Source organism: Panulirus ornatus, chromosome 21 (assembly GCF_036320965.1).
Source record: "Panulirus ornatus isolate Po-2019 chromosome 21, ASM3632096v1, whole genome shotgun sequence".
In the NCBI taxonomy this organism is placed as follows: Eukaryota; Metazoa; Arthropoda; class Malacostraca; order Decapoda; family Palinuridae; genus Panulirus; species Panulirus ornatus.
The window spans coordinates 234,789-259,917 of NC_092244.1; the positions used below are offsets into that span (position 1 = coordinate 234,789).

The window sequence follows — 25,129 nt, forward strand, 5'->3', positions numbered from 1 at the left end:
ATATAATGGTTTTGGAACTCCATTTATAGGTTTATGTTCTCAAAGACATTAGTTAGCTCTGTGTATTGTCTATTATTACATTCCCTCTGAGCCTGATTTCTTTTATTGGTCTTTTTATGTCTTCATTTACCATTCAGTCAAACTCAAGCATTACAATATAGCTTTTTTCCAGTATTATTATTTTTATTATTATACTCTGTTGCTGTCTACTGCGTTAGCAAGGTAGCACAAGGAAACGGACGAAAGAATGGCCCAACCCACCCATATACACATGTATATACATACATGTCCACACATGCACATATACATACCTATACATCTCAACGTATACATATATATACACACACAAACATATACATATTCACATGTACGTAATTCATACTGTCCGCCCTAATTCATTCCCGTCACCATCCCGCCACACATGAAATGACAACCCCCTCCCCCGCATGTGCATAAGGTAGTGCTAGGAAAAGACAACAAAGGCCACATTCGTTCACACTCAGTCTCTAGCTGTCATGTATAATGCACTGAAACCACAGCTCCCTTTCCACATCCAGGCCCCACAAAACTTTCCATGGTTTACCCCAGAAGCTTCACATGTGCTGGTTCACTACATTGACAGCACGTCAACCCCAGTATACCACATCGATCCAATTCACTCTATTCCTTGCACGCCTTTCACCCTCCTGCATGTTCAGGCCCCGATCACTCAAAATCTTTTTCACTCCATCTTTCCTCCTCCAATTTGGTCTCCCACTTCTTCTTGTTCCCTCCACCTCTGACACATATATCCTCTTGGTCAATCTTTCCTCACTCATTCTCTCCATGTGACCAAACCATTTCAATACACCCTCCTCTGCTCTCTCAACCACACTCTTTTTATTACCACACATCTCTCTTACCCTTTCATTACTTACTCGATCAAACCAGCTGACACCAGATATTTTCCTCAAACATCTCATTTCCAGCACATCCACCCTCTTCCACACAACTTTATCTATAGTCCATACCTTGCAACCATATAACATTGTTGGAACCACTATTCCTTCAGACATACCCATTTTTGCTTTCCAAGATAACATTCTTAACTTCCACACATTTTTCAACGCTCTCAGAACTTTCGCCCCCTCCCCCACCCTATGATTACTTGCGCTTCCATGGTTCCATCCTCTGCCAAATCCACTCCCAGATATCTAAAACACTTCACTTCCTCCATTTTTTCTCCATTCAAACTTAACTCCCAATTGCCTTGTCCCACAACCTTACTTTACCTAATAACCTTGCTCTTATTCACATTTCCTCTCAGCTTTCTTCTTTCACAACACTTTACCAAACTCAGTCACCAGTTTCTGCAGTTTCTCATCCGAATCAGCCACCAGCACTGTATCATCAGCGAACAACAACTGACTTACTTCCCCAGCTCTCTCATCCACAACAGACTGCATACTTGCCCCTCTTTCCAAAACTCTTGCATTCACCTCCCAGACAACCCCATCCATAAACAAATTAAACAACTATGGAGACATCACACACCCCTGCCGCAAACCAACATTCACTGAGAACCAATCACTTTCCTCTCTTCCTACACATACATATGCCTTACATCCTCGATAAAAACTTTTCACTGCTTCTAGCAACTTGCCTCCCACACCATATACCCTTAATACCTTCCACAGAGCATCTCTATCAACTCTATCATATGCCTTCTCCAGATCCATAAATGCTATATATAAATCCATCTGTTTTTCTAAGTATTTCTCACAAACATTCTTCCAAGCAAACGCCTGATCCACACATCCTCTACCGCTTCTGAAACCACATTGCTCTTCCCGAATCTGATGCTCTGTACATGCCTTCACCCTCTCAATCAATACCCTCCCATATAATTTACCAGGAATACTCAACAAACTTATACCTCTGTAATTTGAGCACTCACTTTTATCCCCTTTGCCTTTGTACAATGGCACAATGCAAGCATTCTGCCAATCCTCAGGCACCTCACCATGAGTCATACATACATTGAATAACCTTACCAACCAGTCAACAATACAGTCACCCCCTTTTTTAATAAATTCCACTACAATACCATCCAAACCCGCTGCCTTGCTGGCTTTCATCTTCCGCAAAGCTTTTACTACCTCTTCTCTGTTTACCAAATCATTCTCCCTAACCCTCTCACTTTGCACACCACCTCAACCAAAACACCCTATATCTGCCACTATATCATCAAACACATTCAACAAACCTTCAAAATACTCACTCCATCTCCTTCTCACATCACCACTACTTGTTATCACCTACCCATTAGCCCCTTTCACTGATGTTCCCATTTGTTCCCTTGTCTTACGCACTTTATTTACCTCCTTCCAAAAGATCTTTTTATTCTCCCTAAAGTTTAATGATACTCTCTTACCCCATCTCTCATTTGCCCTCTTTTTCACCATTTGCACCTTTCTCTTGACCTCCTGTCTCCTTCTTTTATACATCTTCCAGTCATTTGCATTATTTCCCTGCAGAAATCGTCCAAATGCCTCTCTCTTCTCTTTCACTAATAATCTTACTTCTTCATCCCACCACTCACTACCATTTCTAATCTGCCCACCTCCCACGCTTCTCATGCCACAAGCATCTTTTGTGCAAGCCATCACTGCTTCCCTAAATACATCCCATTCCTCCGCAACTCCCCTTACGTGCTTTGTTCTCACCTTTTTCCATTCTGCTCTCAGTCTCTCCTGTTACTTCCTCACACAAGTCTCCTTCCCAAGCTCACTTGCTCTCACAATTCTCTTCACCCCAACATTCTCTCTTCTTTTCTGAAAACCTCTACAAATCATCACCTTTGCCTCCACAAGATAATGATCAGACATCCCTCCAGTTGCACCTCTCAGCACATTAACACTCAGAAGTCTCTCTTTCACATGCCTATCAATTAACACGTTATCCAATAACGCTCTCTGTCCATCTCACCTACTTACATACGTATACTTATGTATATCTCTCTTTTTAAACTAGGTATTCCCAATCATCAGTCCTTTTTCAGCACATAAATCTACAAGCTCTTCACCATTTCCATTTACAACACTAAACTCCCCATGTACACCAATTATTCCCTCAACTGCCACATAACTCACCTTTGCATTCAAATCACCCAACACTATGACCTGGTCTCGTGCATCAAAACTACTAACACACTCACTCAGCTGCTCCCAAAACACTTGTCTCTAATGATCTTTCTTCTCATGCCCAGGTGCATTTTTTTTTTTTTTTTTTTTTTGCTTTGTCGCTGTCTCCCGCGTTTGCGAGGTAGCGCAAGGAAACAGACGAAAGAAATGGCCCAACCCACCCCCATACACATGTATATACATACGTCCACACACGCAAATATACATACCTACACAGCTTTCCATGGTTTACCCCAGACACTTCACATGCCTTGATTCAATCCACTGACAGCACGTCAACCTCGGTATACCACATCGCTCCAATTCACTCTATTCCTTGCCCTCCTTTCACCCTCCTGCATGTTCAGGCCCCGATCACACAAAATCTTTTTCACTCCATCTTTCCACCTCCAATTTGGTCTCCCTCTTCTCATCGTTCCCTCCACCTCCGACACATATATCCTCTTGGTCAATCTTTCCTCACTCATTCTCTCCATGTGCCCAAACCATTTCAAAACACCCTCTTCTGCTCTCTCAACCACGCTCTTTTTATTTCCACACATCTCTCTTACCCTTCCGTTACTTACTCGATCAAACCACCTCACACCGCACATTGTCCTCAAACATCTCATTTCCAGCACATCCATCCTCCTGCGCACAACTCTATCCATAGCCCACGCCTCGCAACCATACAACATTGTTGGAACCACTATTCCTTCAAACATACCCATTTTTGCTTTCCGAGATAATGTTCTCGACTTCCACACATTCTTCAAGGCTCCCAGAATTTTCGCCCCCTCCCCCACCCTATGATCCACTTCCGCTTCCATGATTCCATCCGCTGCCAGATCCACTCCCAGATATCTAAAACACTTCACTTCCTCCAGTTTTTCTCCATTCAAACTCTCCTCCCAATTGACTTGACCCTCAACCCTACTGTACCTAATAATCTTGCTCTTATTCACATTTACTCTTAACTTTCTTCTTCCACACACTTTACCAAACTCAGTCACCAGCTTCTGCAGTTCCTCACATGAATCAGCCACCAGCGCTGTATCATCAGCGAACAACAACTGACTCACTTCCCAAGCTCTCTCATCCCCAACAGACTTCATACTTGCCCCTCTTTCCAAAACTCTTGCATTCACCTCCCTAACAACCCCATCCATAAACAAATTAAACAACCATGGAGACATCACACACCCCTGCCGCAAACCTACATTCACTGAGAACCAATCACTTTCCTCTCTTCCTACACGTACACATGCCTTACATCCTCGATAAAAACTTTTCACTGCTTCTAACAACTTGCCTCCCACACCATATATTCTTAATACCTTCCACAGAGCATCTCTATCAACTCTATCATATGCCTTCTCCAGATCCATAAATGCTACATACAAATCCATTTGCTTTTCTAAGTATTTCTCACATACATTCTTCAAAGCAAACACCTGATCCACACATCCTCTACCACTTCTGAAACCACACTGCTCTTCCCCAATCTGATGCTCTGTACATGCCTTCACCCTCTCAATCAATACCCTCCCATATAATTTACCAGGAATACTCAACAGACTTATACCTCTGTAATTTGAGCACTCACTCTTATCCTCTTTGCCTTTGTACAATGGCACTATGCACGCATTCCGCCAATCCTCAGGCACCTCACCATGAGTCATACATACATTAAATAACCTTACCAACCAGTCAACAATACAGTCACCCCCTTTTTTAATAAATTCCACTGCAATACCATCCAAACCTGCTGCCTTGCCGGCTTTCATCTTCCGCAAAGCTTTTACTACCTCTTCTCTGTTTACCAAATCATTTTCCCTAACCCTCTCACTTTGCACACCACCTCGACCAAAACACCCTATATCTGCCACTCTATCATCAAACACATTCAACAAACCTTCAAAATACTCAATCCATCTTCTCACATCACCACTACTTGTTATCACCTCCCCATTTGCGCCCTTCACTGAAGCTCCCATTTGCTCCCTTGTCTTACGCACTTTATTTACCTCCTTCCAAAACATCTTTTTATTCTCCCTAAAATTTAATGATACTCTCTCACCCGAACACTCATTTGCCCTTTTTTTCACCTCTTGCACCTTTCTCTTGACCTCCTGTCTCTTTCTTTTATACATCTCCCACTCAATTGCAATTTTTCCCTGCAAAAATCGTCCAAATGCCTCTCTCTTCTCTTTCACTAATACTCTTATTTCTTCATCCCACCATTCACTACCCTTTCTAATCAACCCACCTCCCACTCTTCTCATGCCACAAGCATCTTTTGCTCAATCCATCACTGATTCCCTAAATACATCCCATTCCTCCCTCACTCCCTTTACTTCCATTGTTCTCACCTTTTTCCATTCTGTACTCAGTCTCTCCTGGTACTTCCTCACACAAGTCTCCTTCCCAAGCTCACTTACTCTCACCACCCTCTTCACCCCAACATTCACTCTTCTTTTCTGAAAACCCATACAAATCTTCACCTTAGCCTCCACAAGATAATGATCAGACATCCCTCCAGTTGCACCTCTCAGCACATTAACATCCAAAAGTCTCTCTTTCGCGCGCCTGTCAATTAACACGTAATCCAATAACGCTCTCTGGCCATCTCTCCTACTTACATAAGTATACTTATGTATATCTCGCTTTTTAAACCAGGTATTCCCAATCATCAGTCCTTTTTCAGCACATAAATCTACAAGCTCTTCACAATTTCCATTTACAACACTGAACACCCCATGTATACCAATTATTCCCTCAACTGCCACATTACTCACCTTTGCATTCAAATCACCCATCACTATAACCCGGTCTCGTGCATCAAAACCACTAACACACTCATTCAGCTGCTCCCAAAACACTTGCCTCTCATGATCATTCTTCTCATGCCCAGGTGCATATGCACCAATAATCACCCATCTCTCTCCATCAACTTTCAGTTTTACCCATATTCATCGAGAATTTACTTTCTTACATTCTATCACATACTCCCACAACTCCTGTTTCAGGAGTACTGCTACTCCTTCCCTTGCTCTTGTCCTCTCACTAACCCCTGACTTTACTCCCAAGACATTCCCAAACCACTCTTCCCCTTTACCCTTGAGCTTCGTTTCACTCAGAGCCAAAACATCCAGGTTCCTTTCCTCAAACATACTACCTATCTCTCCTTTTTTCACATCTTGGTTACATCCACACACATTTAGGCACCCCAATCTGAGTCTTTGAGGAGGCTGAGCACTCCCCGCATGACTCCTCTTCTGTTTCCCCATTTAGAAAGTTAAAATACAAGGAGGGGAGGGTTTCTAGCTCCCTGCTCCTGTCCCCTTTAGTCACCTTCTATGACCTGTGAGGAATGCTTGGGAAGTATTCTTTCTCCCCTATCCCCTATCTTTAATCCGACATTAGCATAATTGCCTATTTGCTGTAAGTTGAGTGAATTTTACACTTGTAGGGCCCCATCTCTTGAGCTTTTTCTACTATATTACACCTTAATTTTATGTATGTAACCTGCATTGATCATGCTCAGTTGCTTTTTAAAATAGGAAATTTCCCTGTATACACTCAAAGAACTTGGCTCTCCATGACTCTATCTTTGTGAATCTTGTTGCTTCATACACCATCCAAATTCCTCCTTTTTGTTGTGGTTCACTAGAATTCCTTTTGGGCACTTATGTATTATCAAAACCACTCTTCATATCTTTCCTACAGGTTTACGAGCAGTAATTCTTAAAGTGTGCATAAGGTAATATTTATACATGTTATTCACCATCAGTGCAGTGCCTGTGTAAATGTATTATCAAAACCACTCTTCATATCTTTCCTACAGGTTCTACTATATTACACCTTAAGTTTATGTATGTAGCCTGCATTGATCATGCTCAGTTGCTTTTTGAAATAGGAAATTTCCCTGTATACACTCAAAGAACTTGGCTCTCCATGACTCTATCTTTGTGAATCTTAAATCTTCCAGTAAAATTAATTTTACTTTGAATCCCCTAGAACTTTGTCACCACTATAGAGGGTATGTCTTGTTGCTTCATACACCATCCAAATTCCTCCTTTTTGTTCTGGTTCACTAGAATTCCTTTTGGGCAATTATGTATTATCAAAACCACTCTTCATATTTTTCCTACAGGTTTACGAGCAGTAATTCTTAAAGTGTGCATAAGGTAATATTTATACATGTTATTCACCATCAGTGCAGTGCCTGTGTAAATAGTAAAAGCAAGAACTCTATACTATATTCTGTAAAAACAAACAAGCAGAACCTTCATGTCCTCCCCTCGTATCTCAAGTCAGCCACATACCCTCCTCTTACTTATCTAATGTGTTGTATTTTCTTATCTAATGTGTTGTATTTTCCTACATATATTAATACTGTTTACCATTAATCCTGTGTCTGTGTAAGAAAAAAAGAGTGTGGTTCCAGGATCTGAAAAACAGACCAATAAGAACTTCATGTCTCCCACTCTTATGTCAGAATGAGCAAGGATCACCCCAGATGTGATACCCACACAATTCCCTTCGTGCTCACTCGCTATTCCATCAGGTGTTATGCTGGGAGCTTCCAGTCTATAATGAATTACAGTCCTGGAAAGCCTGTTGCAAATCAGGGCATCATGAATTGAGCAATTGAAACCTGTTATATAAGGGAGTGCAAACTTTTCCCTTATCAAACTTAGGTTTGGAATATACATGAAAAAACTTTTATTAAGAACGACATACTTGCTCTCATTGCATATGTTTTAGAGCAGATGTGGTGATAGGGAACTTGAGGTCATGGTGGAGAAGGGTTGGTTGAAATGAGGGTTACTGGGAAGAAGAGGGAGAGGTACTATACTTGTTCACATCACCTCCTGAATTATCTGATCCAGTAATCGTTTTATCTGGAGTTGGAAGAGGAAAAGTTTTCTTAAAGATATTGAAAAATCTGTTCAGTGTTGGCTCTATAGCATACCTCTTTCTCGTATTGTAAATCTCCCTGGAGCTACATGAAGCATTTGTGAGCACTCTAGAGATCATTCATGTAAAGAACATCAATGCACAATTACTGTTGAGATTCGTGTCTTTAAAGAAGACTACAGCCTTATCTAGGTTAGTCAGATTCTTCTGCTAACCTGTTGACTGTAAAGTGGCATATGGTAGGGGATGTTTCTGCCCATTCTTATTAGATATTTTTTTTCCCAGCAACTGCATGAATACATCATTTATCAGATCCTCAGAATGAAAGCCTAGCTTAGCCGTATCATATACTTTGAAGGTAATGTTGTTGGTAAAAGTTACAATTTGTTTAGAGGATCTGGAGCATTGCTTTTGCCTGCTTAAAACTGAGAAACCTTGCACATACCCAGGCCCTATCTTACTCACAAACACCATTCACTGTCATGGGTGTGACTTCCTCCTGCTGCATTACCGTATTTCCATAGCATCCATAATGATCATGTGATTTACCCACCACTACTTGATTGAAGGCTTACCTTACACACTTGTACCTTTGAAGAGTTAGTGGAATATCCTCCTGAGGTAATATACCTTAAAAGTATCAATCACACCCTTATCCATGAGCTGAAGTAAGGATGTTGTAACTTCAGGGAAGAAGTCCACCCAACATTCATCTCATCTCAGGTGCTGAGGAAGGTTTGGTGCATTGTCAAGAATAGGCAGTATTTATAGCAAAATTTTTCCTAGCACAGTAGCCTTCTGCAGCTGATCAGAAAAAGCCAATTAAACAATTGATTAAAAATACTTTAGGTGACCCGAGCCTTCTGGTTATAATGCCAGATCACAGGTAATGCCTACTTTATGGAGCCCTTCATAGCCTTATGATTATCTGAATGAAACAGTAGTAAGGGCCTAAGTTTAAAATCTCCTTCAGCAATTCCTCCCAATACAGGCCCAATACAAGCATCTAGTGACCTTTAGCTGCCTTGAACCCTGGAGCACTCTTTTCTTTCAAGATAGTGAATGTCTTAGCTGGTATTCTTTTCCAAGATGAGCCAGACTCATCCCCATCAAACACCTATTGAAGTATGTAACCTCTTTCCTCAGTAATTTTCTTTAGATATGCAGGGTACTATTCTACTGCCTCATTATCAGCACAGGCATCCTTTTTTTGGTTATACAGATGTTATAGAAATTGCTGTACCTTTCAAAACCCTTGCAAACTACCCCTTTCTTTCTCCAAAAGTTTCTTCTTCACTTGTTTTATATTTAGAGTTAAGAAGGAATGGTGTGAGAAAGTTATGTAGTATTAAGATATCGTCAGATATATGTTTAGATGACAATCTTTTAGTACTGTATGGTCATGTAAAATGTATGGTAGATGATTGGTTGGTCAAGTGTGGTTATGTAGAATGTATTCTAGAAGATTGCTGGGTCAGGTATGGTTATGTAGAATGTATGGTGAATGACTGATGAGCCAGGAATGGTCATTTAGACTTTATGGTATATGACTTGAGGGTCAAGTATGATCATGTAGAACATATGGTAGGTGATTGATGAGTCAAGTGTGGTCATGTAGAATGTATATGACTGATGGGTCAAGTATAGCCAAGAAGAATATAGGATAGACAATTGATGGGTCAAATATACGATAGACAATTGATGGGTCAAGTTTGGTCAAGTAGAACATATTGTAGATGATTGATGGGACAAGTGTGGTCTTGTTAAATGAATGATATATGACAGGTGGGTCAAGTTTGGTCATGTAGTACATATTGTAGATGATTGATGGGTCAATATGTACTGTATAGCAGTATGTTTGAAGGTACGAGGAGGAGGTAGTCAGTCTTAGATTTATAACATTCTTAAACTTAATATTTTACAGCTGTAGATATTTTTAAATTTCTCTTTTTCTTGCTCCTTTACTCTTAGTATTGTTCATCTTAGTTTCTACTTAGAGTATTCATTTACTGCATCTTAGTTTCTACTTAGAGTATTCATTTACTGCATCTTAGTTTCTACTTAGAGTATTCATTTACTGGCAGGGACTTTCATTTCTTTTGCAATTATGACAAATTTTGTGCCATTGCTTCATTTATCACATACATAAACTCAGAGCCAAGTGAGATTGCCTCAGTTGTTTGCCAGATTTTCGTATTTTGTGCCAACTTCATTATCATATATCTAAACCCAGAGTGAAATGTGAATGTCACATTTCTTTGCCAGATTTTAGTATTTTGTGCCAACTACATTTATAAAAAAAAAGATGTTTTGGAAGGAGGTAAATAAAGTGCGTAAGACAAGGGAACAAATGGGAGCTTCAGTGAAGGGGGCTAATGGGGAGGTGATAGCAAGTACTGGTGATGTGTGAAGGAGATGGAGTGAGTATTTTGAAGGTTTGTTGAATGTGTTTGATGGAGTGAGTATTTTGAAGGTTTGTTGAATGTGTTTGATGATAGAGTGGCAGATATAGGGTGTTTTGGTCGAGGTGGTGTGCAAAGTGAGAGGGTTAGGAAAAATTATTTGGTAAACAGAGAAGAGGTAGTAAAAGCACTGTGAAAGATGAAAGCTGCCAAGGCAGCAGGTTTGGATGGTATTGCGGTGGAATTTATTAAAAAAGGGGGTGACTGTATTGTTGACTGGTTGGTAAGGTTATTTAATGTATGTATGATTCATGGTGAGGTGCCTGAGGATTGGCGGAATGCTTGCATAGTGCCATTGTTCAAAGGCAAAGGGGATAAGAGTGAGTGCTCAAATTACAGAGGTATAAGTTTGTTGAGTATTCCTGGGAAATTTAATGGGAGGGTATTGATTGAGAGGGCGAAGGCATGTACAGAGCATCAGATTGGGAAAGAGCAGTGTGGTTTCAGAAGTGGTAGAGGATGTGTGGATCAGGTGTTTGCTTTGAAGAATGTATGTGAGAAGTACTTAGAAATGCAAATGGATTTGTATGTAGCATTTATGGATCTGGAGAAGGTATATGATAGAGTTGATTGAGATGCTGTGTGGAAGGTATTAAGAATATATAGTGTGGGAGGCAAATTGTTAGAAGCAGTGAAAAGTTTTTATCGAGGATAAAGGCATGTGCACGAGTAGGAAGAGAGGAAAGTGATTGGATCTCAGTAAATGTAGGTTTGCGGCAGGGGTGTGTGATGTCTCCATGGTTGTTTAATTTGTTTATGGATGGGGTTGTTAGGGAGGTGAATGCAAGAGTTTTGGAAAGAGGGGCAAGTATGCAGTCTGTTGTAGATGAGAGAGCTTGGGAAGTGAGTCAGCTGTTGTTCGCTGATGATACAGCACTGGTGGCTGATTCGGATGAGAAACTGCAGAAACTGGTGACTGAGTTTGGTAAAGTGTGTGAAAGAAGAAACTTGAGAGTAAATGTGAATAAGAGTAAGGTTATTAGGTACAGTAGGGTTGAGGGTCAAGTCATTTGGGAGGTAAGTTTGAATGGAGAAAAACTGGAGGAAGTGAAGTGTTTTAGATATCTGGGAGTGGATTTGGCAGCAGATGGGAGCATGGAAGCAGAAGTGAATCATAGGGTTGGGGAGGGGGCGAAAATTCTGGGAGCTTTGAAGAATGTGTGGAAGTCGAGAACATTATCTCGGAAAGCAAAAATGGGTATGTTTGAAGGAATAGTGGTTCCAGCAATGCTGTTTGGTTGTGAGGTGTGGGCTATGGATAGAGTCCTGTGCAGGAGGGTGGATGTGCTGGAAATGAGATGTTTGAGGACAATATGTGGTGTGAGGTGATTTGATCGAGTAAGTAATAATAGGGTGAGAGAGATGTGTGGTTGAGAGGGCAGAAGAGGGTGTTTTGAAATGGTTTGGTCACATGGAGTGAATGAGTGAGGAAAGATTGACCAAGAGGATATATGCGTCAGAGGTGGAGGGAACGAGGAGAAGTGGGAGACCAAATTGGAGGTGGAAAGATGGAGTGAAAAAGATTTTGAGTGACCGGGGCCTGAACATGCAGGAGGGTGAAAGGCGTGCAAGGAATAGAGTGAATTGGAACGATGTGATATACCGGGGTCGACGTGCTGTCAATGGATTGAACCAGGGCATGTGAAGCGTCTGGGGTAAACCATGGAAAGTTGTGTGGGGCCTGGATGTGGAAAGGGAGCTGTGGTTTCGGTGCATTATTACATGACAGCTAGAGACTGAGTGTGAACGAATGTGGCCTTTGTTGTCTTTCCTAGCGCTACCTCACACACATGAGGGGGGAGAGGTTGTTATTCCATGTGTGGCGAGGTGGCGATGGGAATGAATAAAGGCAGACAGTATGAATTATGTACATGTGTATATATGTATATGTCTGTGTGTGTATATATATGTATGTGTTGAGATGTATAGGTATGTATATTTGCATGTGTGGACGTGTATGTATATACATGTGTATGTGGGTGGGTTGGGCCATTCTTTCGTCTGTTTCCTTGCTCTACCTCACTAACGCGGGAGACAGCGACAAAGCAAAATTAGATAAAATAAAAAATAAATAACATTTATTTCATTAGTAAACCCAGAGCCAAGTGAAAGTCACATTCATTTGCCAGATTTTAATATTTTTCTGTATTAGATTTTGCCAGAGTGTAAGTAGTTAGAATTTTTGCCTCATTTTCTTTAGATGCTAAATAACATTGTAGATGAATAGAACTGAAAAATCTGGTAAATATTGCATTGTCAAATGTACCATCAGATGTTACTTAGTACTTGCCTGTCAAATAATATATTTATTAAAAGAATGATTAGATTATTGCAACATGTAAATTTAAAGATGAGAGATGTAATCCTCATAACCAAACACAAAGAACTCTGTGGTTAAATGTCACAGGTCTGTGGCTTTACAGTGTATGGTAATCTGGATTTTGAGTGTGAAAATGATATTCAGGCTTTTTGATTTTTTGGGTGTGAACATGGTATAAGAAATGTACTTTGGGATGTTTTATGATTCTAAAGAAATGGTCTACTTGAAATATTGTATCAACGGTTTTCTTGAATTTTCTAGGATATTCGGAAGCATCTGCGTGATTCTCGACCAGAATCTGTAGTAAATTCTGAAGATTATGACAGCTATGAAGATGAAACTGGAGCATCTAGAGACTTAAACATATTGATTGGTGAAAATCATTTTCTTGGCCAGAATGATGCTGGTGATACTTCAAGAATTGAAGCTTCTGATGTATTTGAAGGTGAGCCTGGTTATGAAAGGATCTATGATGCTGTTGATGTAGACGTTGATTATGAAAATGATGTGTTTAATTCAAGTGAAGACATCTCTGAAAATGAACATTTTAAGGGACAGGATGGTCCCAGTAATCCTGATTATGATGAAGAAGGATACCATGATGGGGAGGACAGCAGTAATGTAGAGGATGGTCAAGTCATAATCATTGGAACAGATTATCATATGGGTAAGTCATATGTCATTGAATTTCTTTACTTTTGGGCTGTCTTCATATCCATTAAATACGAAGGTGCAATTGTTGGAAAAGAGGGCAAATTATACTTGTGGTGAGAGAGTATCATTAAACTTTAGGGAGAATGAAAAGATGTTTTGGAAGGAGGTAAATAATGTGCGAGATGAGAACAAATGGGAACATTGGTGAAGGGGGCAAGGAGAAAGTGATAACAGGTAGTGATAAAGTGAGAAGGAGATGGAGTGAATATTTTGAAGGTTTGTTGAATGTGTGTGATGATAGAGCAGCAGATGTTGGATGTTTTACTTGGGATGGTGTGCAAAGTGAGAGGGTCAGGGAGAATGGTTTGGTTAAGAGAGAAGAGGTAGTGAAAGCCTTGCAAAAGATGAAATCCAGCAAGATGGCAGGTTTGGATGGTATTGCAGTTGAATTTATTAAGAAAGGGGGTGACTGTGTTGTTGATTGGTTGGTAAGGATATTCACTGTATGTATGGATCATGGTGAAGTGCCTGAAGATTGATGGAATGCATGTATAGTGCCATTGTACAAAGGCAGAGGGGATGAAGGTAAGTGTTCTGACTATAGAGGCGTAAGTTTTTTAAGTATTCCTGGAAAATTGTATGGGAGGGTATTGATTGATTGAGAGGGTGAAGGCATGTACAGAGCATCAGATTGGGGAGGAGCAGTGTGGTTTTGGAATTGGTAGAGGATGTGTGGATCAGGTGTTTACTTTGAAGGTTTGAGAAATACTTAGACAAACAGATGCATTTGTGTGTGGCATTTATGGATCTAGAGAAGGCATATGATAGGGTTGATAGAGATGCTTTGTGGAAGCTCTTAAGAGTATATGATGTGGGAGGTGAGCTGCAAGAAGCAGTGAAAAGTTTTTATCAAGGATGTAAGGCATATGTGCGAGTAGGAAGAGAGGAGAGTAACTAGTTCCCAGTGAAGGTTGGTCTGCAGCAGGGGTGTGTTATGTCTCCAGGGTTGTTTGATTTGTTTATGGATAGGGTGGTTAGGGAGGTAAATGCAAAAATTTTGGAGAGAAGAGCAAGTATGCAGGCAATTGGGGATGAGAGGGCATGGGAATTGAATCAGTTGTTGTTCACTGATATACAGCACTGGTGGCTGATTCAAGTGAGAAACTGCTGAAGTTGGTGACTGAGTTTGGAAATGGAGAAAGTTGAGAGTAAACGTGAATAAGAACAAGTTTGATAGGTTCATCAGGGTTGAGGGACAAGTTTATTGGGATGTAAATTTGAATGGAGAAAAATTAGAGGAAGTGGAGTGTTTTAGATATCTGGGAGTGGACTTAGCAGTGAATGGAACCACAGAAGTGGAAGTGAGTCACAGGATGGGGGTGAGGGCAAAAGTTCTGGGAATGGTGAAGAATGTGTGGAAAGAGAGAACTTTATCTCGAAGAGTAAAAGTGGGTATATTTGAAGGAATAGTAGTTCCAACAATATTATGTGGTTGTGAGGCATGGGCTATAGATAGGGTTGTTCGGAGGAGGGTGGATGTGTTGGGAATGAAATGCTTGAGGACAATATGTGGTGTGAGGTGGTTTGATTGAGTAAGTAATAAAAGGGTAAGAGAGATGTTTGGTATTAAAAAGTGTGGTTGAGAGAGCAGAAGAGGGTGTGTTGATATGGTTTGGACACATGGAGAGAATGAGTGAGGAAAAGTTGACAAAGAGGATATATGTGTCAGAGGTGGAAGGATGGAGGGAAAAAGATTTTAAGTGATCAGGGCTTAAACATACAGGAGGATGAGAGGCATGGAAGGAATAGAGTGAATTAGAATGAAATGCTGTCAATGGACTGAACCAGGGCCTGTGAAACATCTTGCATAAACCATGGAAAGGTCTGTGGGGCCTGGATGTGGATAGGGAGCTATGGTTTCAGTGAGCTACACATGACAGCTACAGACTGAGTGTGAATGAATGTGGCCTTTTTTTGTCTGTTTTCCTGACCCTACCTCGCTGAAGCGGGGGGTGGCAATGCTGCTTCCTGTAGGGCAGGCTGGTGCTGGGAATGGATTGAAGGCAAGCAAGTATGAATATGTGCATATGTATATATGTATATATTTGTATATGTATATGTATGTATCTGTTGATATGTACATGTATGGGCATTTATTTATATATATGTGTATATGAGTAGATGATTTTTTTGTGTGTTTCCTGGCACCACCTCACTGTCATGGGAAACAGCAGTCAAGTATTATGATAATGATTGTGTCTGTTCTTGAAAGTAATGTGACAGAACCATGTTAAGGATAACCAAGCTATAGATAGTGGTGAAAATGACAGACACTGTTGTGTCAAATCTTAGAGAACAATGTATAGGAGAGTGGTTATAGAAAGAATTGAAGTCAGAGAAGGGCATACACTAAAATCTATGTTATATGTAATTCAAGACAGGAAAATGTTCAAACCAGTGAATGTTTTTTAGTTTTGCTTTGGAACCCACAAGTATCCAAATGTAATATGAAAAACTAAAAAGGATGCATAGAAATATTTCATTTTGTATGCTCACTGCATCACAGCAATTGATGTATTCACCACCTGGTGTTTTGTGGTGCTGGTAATTGTTTGCCATCTTCCCTGTGCTTTCTGGAATGGCATTGTGTGCTGATCTTGCATATTTATGTATTTTGTGCACCCTTGATTGCTATTATGGATAATGGACCCTTTCAAACATACAACAAAATTTCTTTTGGCTTTGGTAAAGATGTAAATATTAGTTCTTCAAGTGTTGTAATCATACAAAAACAATTTTGCTGACAGCTTGGAGCCATCTACATCTTGCACAAAGTGCAAGAGGATTGTTTTAAGCCTCAAAAAGAAGATGAAGTTATGCAAGAGGCCAATGAAGGGCAAGTCCAAGGCAGCACTGATGAATGACTTTGCTGTTGCCATTATGACTATATACATTACCAAGCAGCAAAAGAAGATCGTGACATTTAGTAGTGCTTATGTGCTTACATAGCTCCAGTTGTCATGTTTAATGCATTGAAACCACAGCTTCCTATCCACAACCGTGTCCCACAGACCTTTCCATGGTTTACCCCAGACATTTCACATGCCTTAGTTCAGTCCATTAATGACACGTTTACCCCAGTATACCATATCATTCCAATTCATTCTGTTCTGTGCACACCTTTCACCCTTTCACTCCATCCTTCCACCTTCAATTTGGTCTCCCGCTTCTCCTTGTTCCCTCCAATTCTGGCACTTAAATCCTCTTTGTCAACCTTTTCTCACTCATTCTCTCCATATGTCCAAACTATTTCAACACACCCTCTTTTCCTCTCACAACCACTCTCATTTTATTACCAAACATATCTATTACCCTTTCATTAGTCACTAGATCAAACCATCTCACCCCACATATTGTCCTCAAACATTCCATTTCAAACTCATCCACCCTCCTCCACACAACATTATTGATAGCCCATGCCTTGCAACCATATATAATGTTGGAACTACTGTTCCTTCAAGCATACCCGTTATTGCTCTCGGAGGTAATGTTCTTTCTTTCCATGCATTCTTCATCACTCCCAGAACCTACGCCCCCCTACCTTACCCCATGACTCACTTCTGCTTCTGTGGTTCCATTCACTCCCTAGTCCACTCCCAGATACCTAAAATGCTTCCTCCAATTTTTCTCCATTCATACTTACATCCCAACTAAGTTGTCTCTCAATCCTGCTGACCTCAGTAACCTTGCTTTTATTCACATTTACTCTCAACTTTCTCCTTTCTCACATTTTTCAAACTCAGTCACCAGCTTCTGCGATTTCTCTTTCAAATCAGCCACCAAAGCTGTATCATTGGCAAACAACAACTTACTCACTCCCCGGGACCTGTGTTATTGATTGGTTGGTAAGGATATTCAGTGTATGTATGGATCATGATGGAGTGCCTGAGATTGGCAGAATGCATGTATAGTGCCATTGTACAAAGGAAAAGGGGATAATGGATAGTGCTCAAACTACAGAGGCATAAGTTTGTTGAGTATTTCTGGAAAATTGTATGGAAGGGTATTGGTTGAGAGGGTGAAGGCATGTACAGAGCATCAGATTGGGGAGGAGCACTGTGGTTTCAGAAATGGTAGAGGATGTGTGGATCAGGTGTTTGCTTTGAAGAATGTGTGTGAGAACTACTTAGAAAAACAGATGTATTTGTATGTAGCATTTATGGATCTAAAGAAGGCATATGATAGGGATGATGAAGATGCTTTGTGGAAGGACTTAAGACTATATAGTGTTGCAGGTAAGCTGCTAGAAGCAGAAAGAAGTATTCATTAAGGGTGTAAGGCATGTATACAAGTTGGAAGAGAGGAGAGTAATTGGTTTTCAGTGAAGGTCGGTATGCGGCAGGGGTGTGTGATGTCTCCTTAGTTGTTTAATTTATTTATGGATGGGGTTGTTAGGAAGGTAAATGCAAGTGTTTTGGAGAGAGTGGCAAGCATGCAGTCTTTTGTGGATGAGAGGGCCTGGGAAGTGAGTCAGTTGTTGTTTGCTGAAGGTACAGCTCTAGTGGCTGATTTGCATGAGAAACTGCAGAGGTTGCTCACTGAGTTTGAAAAAGTGTGTGAAAGAAGAAAGTTGAGTGTAAATGTGAATAAGAGCAAGGCTATTAGTTCATTAGGGTTGAGGGACAAGTTGACTGGGATGTAAGTTTGAATGGAGAAAAATTGGAGGAAGTGAAGTGTTTTAGATATCTGGGAGTGGACTTAGTAGCGGATGGAACCATGGAAGGGGAATGAGTCACAGGACAGGGGAGGGGGCGAAGGTTCTGGAAGCGATGAAGAATGTGTGGAAGGAGAAAACGCTAACACAGAAAGCAAAAATGGGTATGTTTCAAGGAATAGTAGTTCCAACAATGTTATATGGCTGTGAGGCATGGGCTCTTGATAGGGTTGCATGAAGAAGGGTGGATGTGTTGGAAATGAAATGTTTGAGGACAACATGTGGTGTGAGGTGGTTTGGTCGAGTAAGTATTGTAAGGGTAAGAGAGATGTGTGGAAATAAAAAGAGTATGGTTGAGAGAGCAGAAGAGGGTGTGTTGAAATGGTTTGGACATATGGAGAGAATGAGTGAGGAAAGATTGACAAAGAAGATGTATGTGTCAGAGATGGAGGGAACAAGGAGAAGCGGGAGACCAAATTGGAGGTGGAAGGATGAGGTGAATAAGATTTTGAGTGGTCGGGGCCTGAACATACAGGAGGGTGAAAGGCATGTAAGACAGAGTGAATTGGAACAATATGGTATACCGGGGTCAACATGCTGTCAATGGACTGAACCAGGGCATGTGAAGCATCTGGGGTAAACCATGGAAAGGTCTGTGGGGCCTGGATGTGGAAAGGAGGCTGTGGTTTTGGTGCATTACACATGACATCTAGAGACTGAGTGTGAACGAATGTGGCCTTTGTTGTCTTTACCTAGCGCTACCTCACGCATGCGGGAGGATGGTGGTGCTGTTTTTCATGCAAGTATGAATATGTACATGTGTATATATGTTTATCTCTGTGTATGTATATGAATATATACATTGAAATGTATAGGTATGTAAACATTCTTTCATCTATTTCCTTGCACTACCTCACTGATGCGGGAGACAGCAACTAAGTATAATAAAAAAAATTTTTATTATACTTTGTCGCTGTCTCCCGCGTTAGCAAGGTAGCGCAAGGAAACAGACGAAAGAATGGCCCAACCCACCCACGTACACATGTATATACATACACCTCCATACACGCACATATACATACCTATACATCTCAACGTATACATATATATACACACACAGACATATACATATAGACACATGTACACAATTCATACTGTCTGCCCTTATTCATTCCCGTCACCACCCCACCACACATGAAATGACAACCCCCTCCCCCCACATGTGCGCGAGGTAGCGCTTGGAAAAGACAACAAAGGCCACATTCATTCACACTCAGTCTCTAGCTGTCATGTATTATGCATAGAAACCACAGCTCCCTTTCCACATCTAGGCCCCACAAAACTTTCCATTGTTTACTCCAGACGCTTCACATGCCCTGGTTCAATCCATTGACAGCACGTTGACCCCGGTATACCGCATCATTCCAGTTCACTCTATTCCTTATGCGCCTTTCACCCTCCTGCATGTTCAGACCCCGATCACTCAAAATCTTTTTCACTTCATCCTTCCACCTCCAATTTGGTCTCCCACTTCTCGTTCCCTCCACCTCTGACACACATATCCTCTTTGTCAATCTTTCCTTACTCATTCTCTCCATGTGACTGAACCATTTTAAAACACCCTCTGCCCTCTCAACCACACTCTTTTTATTACCACACATCTCTCTCACCCTTTCATTACTTAATCAAACCACCTCACACTATATATTGTCTCAAACATCTCATTTCCAGCATATCCACCCTCCTCTGCACAACTCTATCTATAGCCCATGCCTTGCAACCATATAACTTTGTTGGAACTACTATTCCTTCAAACATACCCATTTTTGCTTTCCAAGATAACATTCTCGACTTCCACACATTTTTCAGTGCTCTCAGAACTTTCGCCACCTTCCCCACCCTATGATTCACTTCTGCTTCCATGGTTGGATCTGCTGCCAAATCCACTCCCAGATATATAAAACACTTCACTTCCTCCAGTTTTTCTTCATTCAAACCTACCTTCCAATTGGCTTGTCCCTCAACCCTACTATACCTAATAACCTTGCTCTTATTCACATTTACTCTCAGCTTTCTTCTTTCTCACACTTTACCAAACTCAGGCACCAGCTTCTGCAGTTTCTCACCCGAATCAGCCACCAGCGCTGTATCATCAGCGAACAACAACTGACTCACTTCCCAAGCTCTCTCATCCACAACAGACTGCATACTTGCCCCTCTTTCCATAACTCTTGCATTCACCTCCCTAACAACCCCATCCGTAAACAAATTAAACAACCATGGAGACATCACGCACCCCAGCCGCAAACCTACATTCACTGAGAACCGATCACTTTCCTCTCTTCCTACAAGTACACATGCCTTTATCCTCGATAAAAACTTTTCACTGCTTCTAACAACTTACCTCCAAACCATATATTCTTAATACCTTCCACAGTGCATCTCTATCAACTCTATCAGATGCCTTCTCCAGATCCATAAATGCTACATACAAATCCATATGCTTTTCTAAGTATTTCTTACATATATTTTTCAAGGTTATTAGGTACAGTAGGGTTGAGGGTCAAGTCAATTGGGAGGTGAGTTTGAATGGAGAAAAACTGGAGGAAGTGAAGTGTTTTAGATATCTGGGAGTGGATCTGGCAGCGGATGGAACCATGGAAGCGGAAGTGGATCATAGGGTGGGGGAGGGGGCGAAAATTCTGGGGGCCTTGAAGAATGTGTGGAAGTCGAGAACATTATCTCGGAAAGCAAAAATGGGTATGTTTGAAGGAATAGTGGTTCCAACAATGTTGTATGGTTGCGAGGCGTGGGCTATGGATAGAGTTGTGCGCAGGAGGATGGATGTGCTGGAAATGAGATGTTTGAGGACAATGTGTGGTGTGAGGTGGTTTGATCGAGTAGGTAACGTAAGGGTAAGAGAGATGTGTGGAAATAAAAAGAGCGTGGTTGAGAGAGCAGAAGAGGGTGTTTTGAAGTGGTTTGGGCACATGGAGAGAATGAGTGAGGAAAGATTGACCAAGAGGATATATGTGTCGGAGGTGGAGGGAACGAGGAGAAGAGGGAGACCAAATTGGAGGTGGAAAGATGGAGTGAAAAAGATTTTGTGTGATCGGGGCCTGAACATGCAGGAGGGTGAAAGGAGGGCAAGGAATAGAGTGAATTGGAGCGATGTGGTATACCGGGGTTGACGTGCTGTCAGTGGATTGAATCAAGGCATGTGAAGCGTCTGGGGTAAACCATGGAAAGCTGTGTAGGTATGTATATTTGCGTGTGTGGACGTATGTATATACATGTGTATGGGGGGGGTTGGGCCATTTCTTTCGTCTGTTTCCTTGCGCTACCTCGCAAACGCGGGAGACAGCGACAAAGTATAAAAAAAAAAAAAAAAAAAAAAAAATTTCAAAGCAAACACCTTATCCACACATCCTCTACCACCTCTGAAACCACAGTGCTCTTCCCCAATCTGATGCTTTGTACATGCCTTCACCCTCTTAATCAATATCCTCCCATATAATTTCCCAGGAATACTCAACAAACTTATACCTCTGTAATTTGAGCACTCACTCTTATCCCCTTTGCCTTTTTACAATGGCACTATGCAAGCATTCCGCCAGTCCTCAGGCACCTCACCGTGAGTCATACATACATTAAGTAACCTTACCAACCAGTCAACAATACAGTCACCCCCTTTTTAATAAATTCCACTGCAATACCATCCAAACCCGTTGCCTTGCATGCTTTCATCTTCCGCAAAGCTTTTACTACCTCTTCTCTGTTTACCAAATGATTTTTCCTAACCCTCTCACTTTGCACACCACCTCGACCAAAACACCCTATATCTGCCACTATATCATCAAACACATTCAACAAACCTTTAAAATACTCACTCCATCTCCTTCTCACATCACCACTACTTGTTATCACCTCCCCATTAGCCCTCTTCACTGATGTTCCCATTTGTTCCCTTGTCTTACGCACTTTATTTGCCTCCTTCCAAAACATCTTTTTATTCTCCCTAAAATTTAATGATACTCTCTCACCCCAACTCTCGTTTGCCCTCTTTTTCGCCTCTTGTACCTTTCACTTGACCTCCTGCCTCTTTCTTTTATACATCTCCCAGTCATTTGCATTATTTCCCTACAAAAATCGTCTGAATGCCTCTCTCTTCTCTTTCACTAATAATCTTACTTCTTCATCCCACCACTCACTACCCTTCCTAATCTGCCCACCTCCCATGCTTCTCATGCCACAAGCATCTTTTGCACAAGCCATCACTGCTTCCCTAAATACATCCCATTCCTCCCCCACTCCCCTTACATCCTTTGTTCTCACCTTTTTCCATTGTATACTCAGTCTCTCCTGGTACTTCCTCCCACAAGTCTCATTCCCAAGCCCACTTACTCTCACCACTCTCTTCACCCCACCATTCTCTCTTCTTTTCTGAAAACCTCTACAAATCATCACCTTCGCCTCACACACAAGATAATGATCAGATATCCCTCCAGTTGCACCTCTCAGCACATTAACATCCAAAACTCTCTCTTTCACATGCCTATCAATTAACATGTAATCCAATAACGCTCTCTGGCCATCTCTCCTACTTACATATGTATATTTAATTATTTATTTATTTTGCTTTGTTGCTGTCTCCCGCGTTACCGCGGTAGCGCAAGGAAACAGATGAAAGAATGGCCCAACCCACCCACATACACATGTATATACATACATGTGCATGCATGCAAACTATACATACCTATACATCTCAATGTATACATATATATAAACACACAGACATATACATATATGCACATGTACATAATTCATACTGTCTGTGCTTATTCTTTCCCATCGCCACCTCGCCACACATGGAATAACAACCCCCTCCCCCATCATGTATGCGAGGTAGTGCTAGGAAAAGACAACAAAGGCCCCATTTGTTCACACTCAGTCTTTAGCTGTCATGTAATAATGCACCGAAACCACAGCTCCCTTTCCACATCCAGACCCCACAGAACTTTCCATGGTTTACCCCAGACGCTTCACATGCCCTGGTTCAATCCATTGACAGCACGTCGACCCCGGTATACCACATCGTTCCAATTCACTCTATTCCTTGCCTGCCTTTCACCCTCCTGCATGTTCAGGCCCCGATCACTCAAAAAATCTTTTTCACTCATCTTTCCACCTCCAATTTGGTCTCCCACTTCTCCTCGTTCCCTCCACCTCTGACACATATATCCTCTTTGTCAGTCTTTCCTCACTCATTCTCTCCATGTGACCAAACCATTTCAAAACACCCTCTTCTGCCCTCTCAACAACACTTTTTATTACCAACCATCTCTCTTACCCTATTATTACTTACTCGATCAAACCACCTCACACCTCATATTGTCCTCAAACATCTCATTTCCAGCGCATCCACCCTACTGCACACAACTCTATCCATAGCCCACGCCTCGCAACCATACAACATTGTTGGAACCAATATTCCTTCAAACATTCCCATTTTTGCTCTCCGAGATAATGTTCTCGACTTCCACACATTCTTCAAGGCACCCAGAATTTTCACCCCCTTCCCCACCCCATGATTCACTTCCGCTTCCATGGTTCCATCCGCTGCCAAATCCACTCCCAGATATCTAAAACGTTTCACTTCCTTCAGTTTTTCTCCATTCAAACTTACCTCCCAATTGACTTGACCCTCAACCCTACTGTACCTAATAACCTTACTCTTATTCACATTTACCCTCAACTTTCTTCTTTCACACACTTTACCAAACTCAGTCACCAGCTTGTGCAGTTTCTCACATGAATCAGCCACCAGTGCTGTATCATCAGCGAACAACAACTTACTCACTTCCCAAGCTCTCTCATCCATAACGGACTGCATACTTAACCCTCTTTCCAAAATTCTTGCATTCACCTCCCTAACAACCCCATCCATAAACAAATTAAACAACCATGGAGACATCACACACCCCTGCCGCAAACCTACATTCACTGAGAACCAGTCACTTTCCTCTCTTCCTACACGTACACATGCCTTACATCCTAGATAAAAACTTTTCACTGCTTCTAACAACTTGCCTCCCACACTATATATTCTTAATACCTTCCACAGAGCATCTCTATCAACTCTATCATATGCCTTCTCCAGATCCATAAATGCTACATACAAATCCATTTGCTTTTCTAAGTATTTCTCACATACATTCTTCAAAGCAAACACCTGATCCTCACATCCTCTACCACTTCTGAAACCACACTGCTGTTCTCCAATCTGATGCTCTGTACATGCTTTCACCCTCTCAATCAATACCCTCCCATGTGATTTACCAGGAATACTCAACAAACTGATATCTCTGTAATTTGAGCACTCACTCTTATCCCCTTTGCCTTTGTACAATAGCACTGTAATTTGAGCACTCACTCTTATCCCCTTTGCCTTTGTACAATAGCACTATGCAAGCATTCCGCCAATCCTCAGGCACCTCACCATGAATTATACATACATTAAATAACCTTACCAACCAGTCAACAATACAATCACCCCCTTTTTTGATAAATTCCACTGCAATACCATCCAAACCCCCTGCCTTGCCGGCTTTCATCTTCCGCAAAGCTTTTACTACCTCTTCTCTGTTTACCAAATAATTTTCCCTAACCCTCTCACTTTGCACACCACCTCGACATATGTATACTTATGTATATCTCTCTTTTTAAACCAGGTATTCCCAATCACCAGTCCTTTTTCAGCACATAAATCTACAAGCTCTTCCCCATTTCCATTTACAACACTGGACACCCCATGTTCACCAATTATTCCCTCAATTACCACATTTCTCACCTTTGCATTCAAATCACCCATCACTATAACCCAGTCTCTTGCATC

At 41.3% G+C, this 25,129-nt stretch overlaps 1 protein-coding gene across 1 annotated transcript in view; it reads left to right on the plus strand.

Moving 5' to 3' along the window:
- The window catches only part of LOC139756226 (uncharacterized), a 252,544-nt gene that overhangs the window by 169,045 nt on the left and 58,370 nt on the right, over nucleotides 1–25,129 (plus strand). Inside the window, exon 21 of the mRNA XM_071675383.1 lies at nucleotides 13,128–13,533. Within this exon, the coding sequence (XP_071531484.1) occupies nucleotides 13,128–13,533 (406 nt within the window). The remainder of the gene's footprint in view (nucleotides 1–13,127; nucleotides 13,534–25,129) is intronic.